Source organism: Leptinotarsa decemlineata, unplaced genomic scaffold (assembly GCF_025532065.1).
Source record: "Leptinotarsa decemlineata unplaced genomic scaffold, Ldec_3_MD MMD2_tig00026361_RagTag_RagTag, whole genome shotgun sequence".
NCBI classification, from domain to species: Eukaryota; Metazoa; Arthropoda; class Insecta; order Coleoptera; family Chrysomelidae; genus Leptinotarsa; species Leptinotarsa decemlineata.
The window spans coordinates 2,693,894-2,699,951 of record NW_027412704.1 but is presented as its reverse complement, the minus strand read 5'-3'; the positions used below and the strand labels follow the sequence as shown (position 1 = coordinate 2,699,951).

Genomic DNA, 6,058 nt, shown 5'->3' with positions numbered 1-6,058 from the left:
CGTCAATTACCAAAGCCATTAAATGTGTTTCATGAACGTCTTGATTTTATACTTGAAATAAAACATCATACAATCAAACGAGGTTATAATTATATGCTAAACTTCCGTTTCAAAGTTCACATTATAAAAAAACACACTAGATTATGCTTTATTCTTACTTATAATCCAGTCATTTTAGGTTTTTCAAACCTCAATCTGCGGAAAAATTCCTACTGAGCTGAATTTTTTGGTATACACATTCATTATGGCGTTTTAAGTAATGAAGATGTGAAAAATAGACATTAATATCGTGCCGGCTAAAAAGTTATAAGGGTCAAAAGGTCACGAAAATTAGTTTTCGTGACCTTTTCGGACTAGTAGGTATTTTTCCGCAGATAAAACCTTATATGACTGGACTATTAATGGTATTTCCCTCTAGCGTTGAAATAAATTCCAAGTACTTAATACAAAAACGAATTAAACCGATATGATTTTGTCAAATTCTGTCGTTCAAAATGTAATAATTCACCTTTTTTCAGTATTTTTTAAATTACTTGCACAGTATTTTGGAAATAATATACAGAGTGGGCCTTAAAGTCCTCCAATCTCCCAACTTTTGAACGGGACAAAATATCATCAGTACTTTTTGATGAGAGAAGCAAACAGCTTAACATTACTCTTCGTTTAGAGAACGCAACCAATTTCTTTTTCTAGTGATGTCTTGAGATAGTTACTTCGTTCGATTAGGTATTTAAATTCTCATTTAACACTGTTTTATTTTTGGAAATCGTATCCGCCGTTCCTAAGTAATTATATTCGTTTCAAGAACCTACAAACAAACGATAAATATCCACTAATATCTTTCCGGTTGTGAATTCCTATTGAATACACTGGAGTGTATTTGGAATATATGTTTTCTCGAAATTATGATATTTATCTCTAATTACTCCAAAACAGCTGAACTGATTTCCAAAAATAACACAGTGTGGAACAGATAACAGAAAGACCTGTTGGACGAAGTGCGACAAGATATCCAACACAGCATATATATGTACAACAAAGGAGTCATTTCACATTTTTTTCATTTTCAGAAATGACTTTCTAAAACAGATGCTTTTTTGATGGTTTGGATAGTGAAACGCCAAGTTTTTACTTCAGAATCGCAACTTTCTTTAAAAATTTTTTGAAAAATTAGCGCTTGCCGGAAAATGCCCATGATGCCTGAAAATAACATTCATACAGTCTCTGATTATGGGGATTTTGTTTTTGGTTGGATCTCAAATGAACGGAGGATAGGAAGGCAGGTTAAACATGCAATAAATTCATGTGAGTAAATAGAATTAATTTGAGAAGAGGAGGAAAAATTAATCCTGTTCTTTGATGGTAAATTTTTATGAATTTCTGTTTTATGTTTGTTTGTCTATGATTTTAATTCTCTCTCAGCACGCAATGCATTTCAAATTTTCCTCAAAGAAGGGAAGACAAGAATATATTTACGAAAAACATGGTCAAAATTTGAGCTGACAACCCCGTCTGGCCAAAATACCACACTATTGGGTATCTGAAGAATGACGGTTGCCAAGGTTACCGAAATTGACAGCTGTGTTCAGCAGCAGTGATAAAGGCGGAGTTTTCAATACAATCATTAGGTCGCAACTTCGCAGATGATCGACTGTCAAAGTGTCAAACAACCGAATATGCGGCACATGACCTGCCAGAATGAAGGAAACGACTTCTCTGATGAAAATGGCGAATAAAGCGGTGCTGCAGGAATCGATAAAACCCCGAAATCGGTGCATAGGGAAATAGAGGATGAAGGCGAAAACGACATCGGGAATTGTCACGGCTTACCTGTGGGAGATTCGCAGCTATTTGTCGGTGCAGAGAGTCCCTCTCCTTCTCCGTCTCGTGGAGTTTGATTTCGGTTTCTCCTAATCGTTCTTGGGTTTCTCGTAGACTGTCCATCAATTTGTCTCTTTCGTCCAACATCGACACCATGAGCTGTTCGAAATTGGCATCTTCGCCGGAGAATTGCGAACTCCTCGTGCTTATCGTGTCTTCCGATATAGTGGGCATCACGTCGCACATCATGTTCCACATGTTCGATTATTTACAATTCACTCACCGTCACTAGAAAATCCGATTAATGACATAGGTCGTTTCTAACCCCCTAAGATTAACTGAATTTGACGCGGCGGCACTGAAACCGAGACGATACTTCGAACGAACACATCCTCCCATTAATGTCATTCGATGCAAAGGGCATAACTTGACGATTTTCGCGTAGACACACCTTCGAATTCCTTCTTACAGTTCTTGATACATACACAAACTCATCGCCGACCAGCCATTTTAAAGCCAATTGTCAATTTTGTCAAACAAGCCCTATTTCTACCGATAAAATAGTCATCACTCAACTGACTAGACGATTCCGGTGTGTGTGAACCTCGGCTAGTAGATGTCGCCGTAGGCGATGTGCGGAAGATATGTCATTTCGCTTCTCATCAGGGGAGTACGTAAACAAAGTTATTCAGGTATAATAAATGCATTATATTTGATGTACTCGTTTTTCTTTTAAAATGAATTTCGGATAAAAATCAAAAACTAATCGTACGAAGGAGTAGATGTGCCATAAGTTTTTCATAAATATCCGTATGATGACTTTGTTAATGACGACTCTAATGTCAAAACTTGTCGCTTCAGTGTTCTATCGTAAATGCGGCCACTTAAAAATCAAAACTGTCAAAAAATCAACTATTGACACCTCTTTTCCATTATCGAATACTGCGGACTTTTATTCCCCCTTTCAGATGTTTTCACTGAAAAAATTAACTCTATTATTGAACGTTGATCTCAAATATCAGATCAAGATCTTCAGATGATGTGGTACTGCAAGTTTTTCCCGGTTTTCCTGCGGCTGCAAAAGCAAATGCGCCTCTGTAATCCATCAAGTCGGCCCGGAGCGCCAATTAATTATTGTTGTTGTTTCATAGTTTGATAATTTGTATTACTTTATTTTTTCTAACTTGTACACATAAAATCGAATATTTTCAAGTAACCAATGTTCAAAATGGAAAAATAGTTTCTCCACTTGAAGCTTTTCTTATCTGATACGCTCATTGCTGGCCTCTTTATTATTGAGACAAGAAGAACTAAGTCTCATCTTTTGTTAAATGTGGCATTTCAACAAATTGGCATTCAGACACAAAATTTTCATGTTCATGAATTGTTACAAATTCGCATGTAGGCGATACAACAAATCTGGTTTTGTAAAACTGATAATACAATATGTGATTAAAATGGTGTTTGTCCTGGAATTAGGATTTGTTTCAGTAGCATCAGTCTTAGAAATTCTCCTTCAATGTGCTCTGTAAATGTGATCATTAACATCAATTATATAATAATATCAATATTTGTCAAACATCAGCTTCAACCATGTTAATGAACTCGTATTTCCCTAATACCCCCTTCAGTTCCGACACTGCTGATCTAAAGTCTGAGTTCCTGCTTCATCAATTTGAAATCGCAGGAAAAACTGTATTATTTTTATTCACCTTGGTAAAATCTCGTAGACTTGTTTCGCCTGATTAATAACTGATCACAAGCACAATTTTTTCAATGGGAGACTAGAAAGAAAAAATCAATCCATGGCAACTGGCAACATTGACTGTCAGTAAAAAGTGAAACCAGTTGAAGAAACAGTGAATGGCTGTTTTTTGACAATTCTGACAGTCCATCATGGCTCTCGATAGCGGTGGTCTCACAGCTCCAAGAGCTTTGTATTATTTATTTATTCCAGTTCTAAAATGCTCAAAAATTCTACTCTGACAAGTTTAGTAATAGGTAAAAAATGTCATACAAGAAATCAAGAAAGAATCGCTCAGCGAAAAATCTGGGAGGTATGCATTCCTTGTTCTTTTGTGTCCTTATATTCCCCAACTGATTATGCCTTAATATCAGGTTGTAGAATAATCTTGACCTTGATTCTAGAAAAATGGATGAAAGTTCAGTTTGGGAATGTGGTGAAATGTTGCAGATTGGTACTTTTGTGATTTTTCAATTGTATCATGTAAACATTTTACATTCTAGATGAACTTTTTTGGTAAAACTTGTTTCATAAATTTTGGGCATTAGGTTTGCCAGTAGAATGAGTTGGATAGTGAAATTTTACAACGTCATTGAATGAATTTTCAGTTTTTCAATTTCGCAAATGCAGCCTGCTATTTCTACTCTTTGCATATATATAAAAAGGTTTAACTACTTTACACACATGGGCACATTTGTAGCAATTCCAATGATCCCTAAAAAATCTACAGTGATCTTGTTATTGAGTTTTTCAATATCGTCATCTATAACTAGGTATTATGACTTTATATAAGTATCTGTTTCAGATATAACCCTGAATGATTGTGCAAATTCATCGGTTTCCAAGTCTAGACTGAAGAAATCCACAAATAGCGTCGTCAAAGTTTTGAAGAATCTCGAAGTCGAGAAAGAGTGGGACGAAAAAACTGACGAATTTGACGGTGATTTTGTGAAAGTGGAAGATGAAGATGGCAATGTATCGTACGAAATCCGCCAATCAGATTCACATAGAAGGAAAAAGACAGTTTCCAACTCGGAGGACCTGAATAGTGATGGAAACGAATACCACATCGATATATGGTTTTTGATATCTGAATATATTCGACCCGAAGACGTCGGTCGGTTCGCTGGCATTTGCCGGGCATCGTTCGAAGTTGTTTGTACTGCTAAATTTTGGTTTTCCCTGTACAGAAAACACTACCAGTCTGTCCCAAATATGCCTGAGCAACTGCAGCCTGAATGCTTAGTCCGGAAATATAGTTTGCGTACTTCTGTCGTCAGAGCTTTATACCACATGTATCCGCCATTTATCGACAAGCTGAAACCCGTTTGTACTAGCTTCGAAGATCATCCCGATGTCCTGCGTAAGAGGCAGTGCGAATCTTTGTGGTACCAGAAACAAAAGGGCCAGTGGATTTTTTACTTCAAAATGAGAGAGAGGACTCAAAGTTCTCTGCAACATTCCACCAGGGGGACTGATAGGCGCCCTGATTTATTGGAGATTTTGGATGATGTGTCTGCGAATCCAGACGAACATTGCCGAGTACTGCAAGTAACCTGTTTGCATTCTGTCAGAATTCCACCTGTTATAGGTTAGTATGAACGAATATTCTAGAGACTAATACTCTTCGATTGGTAGTGTGGCGGAACATTCAAAAAATAGTAATTGCAAAACTAAACCAAATATGGTGTAAACGTATAACTATGAATGTTATAATTTTACTTATTGATTCCTTTCAGGTCAACTGCTGACATATGTGGCGCTAACTCTTTCCCAGGGCTACAGACACCACAGACTTCAGCTGGGATTCAGTTCGGGAGTACGCAGCTACTACTCGCCAGATGGCAGTGATCATACCATAATCGTCCTAGACCCAGTAATAGATTATAAACTTTTGGACTGGTGGCACCCCCTGTATCCACATAGCCATAACATGCAGGACTTGTTGAACCAAGACTAATTTGAATTATCTGATCTACAAATAGGCTTGTAACGAAGTTGGCAATTCAATGAATTTTAAATTGTGATAGAAACCATATTTTCAAAGGTAGCGGGAAAGATTGTATAGTTATACCAAGTGGAAGGAAAGTCGACATTTAATTTAAATGTTTGCACTTGGCATAACCTCCTGAATTTCATTTGAAGTATGTACTCAACAGTGTGATAGAAACAAATTGGTTTACATCTTTCTAAGTATTGGGATTATTTAAGTTAAAAACGAAAATGTAATTTATTTTTACCAAATTAAAACTGGGCATTATAATGTTTTTTTTTTGTTTCGATGATTTGGTGTGAATTTATGGTGGAAAAATTGAAGGTGAAAATACCAAGTACTAAAAATTTGAAGTAAAATGGTATGCACATTCAACTATTAGAAACTTGGGCATTATATTGGCATTCAACTTCTAGAAATTTGGGCATTATATTGGGTATTGTTGGGCATTTAGTGGCATTCAACTAGTAGGAATATGGAGCAAAACTGCACTATTACAG

The 6,058-nt window shown here is 36.4% G+C and overlaps 2 protein-coding genes across 15 annotated transcripts in view; one reads left to right on the top strand and one right to left on the bottom strand.

The window, feature by feature from the left end:
- Positions 1–2,391, bottom strand: part of Liprin-alpha (PTPRF interacting protein alpha) — a 207,501-nt gene extending 205,110 nt beyond the window's left edge. For 9 of the 14 annotated variants that reach the window (XM_023173754.2, XM_023173755.2, XM_023173760.2 and 6 more), the window contains exon 1: positions 1,831–2,389. In XM_023173754.2, coding sequence (XP_023029522.1) covers positions 1,831–2,079 — 249 coding nt within the window. In that variant the 5' untranslated portion in view covers positions 2,080–2,389. Of the gene's footprint in view, positions 1–1,830 lie in introns of all 14 variants that reach the window. The other 5 variants (XM_023173758.2, XM_023173759.2, XM_023173756.2 and 2 more) reach the window with 3 other exon arrangements.
- Positions 2,392–3,639: 1,248 nt separating this feature from the next.
- fsd (transmembrane protein fates-shifted) lies at positions 3,640–5,832 on the top strand. Its single transcript, XM_023173751.2, has 3 exons — positions 3,640–3,878; positions 4,371–5,156; positions 5,305–5,832. The coding sequence occupies exons 1-3, from the start codon at positions 3,830–3,832 to the stop codon at positions 5,523–5,525; spliced, it is 1,056 nt and encodes a 351-aa protein (XP_023029519.2). The 5' UTR covers positions 3,640–3,829; the 3' UTR covers positions 5,526–5,832.
- Positions 5,833–6,058: the final 226 nt, after the last annotated feature.

Coding starts and splice junctions, on each gene's coding strand:
- fsd (XM_023173751.2), top strand. CDS start 3,830: ATGTCATACAAGAAATCAAGAAAGAATCGCTCAGCGAAAAATCTGGGA. Junction 3,879..4,370: donor CTCAGCGAAAAATCTGGGAG/GTATGCATTCCT, acceptor TATCTGTTTCAG/ATATAACCCTGAATGATTGT. Junction 5,157..5,304: donor CAGAATTCCACCTGTTATAG/GTTAGTATGAAC, acceptor GATTCCTTTCAG/GTCAACTGCTGACATATGTG.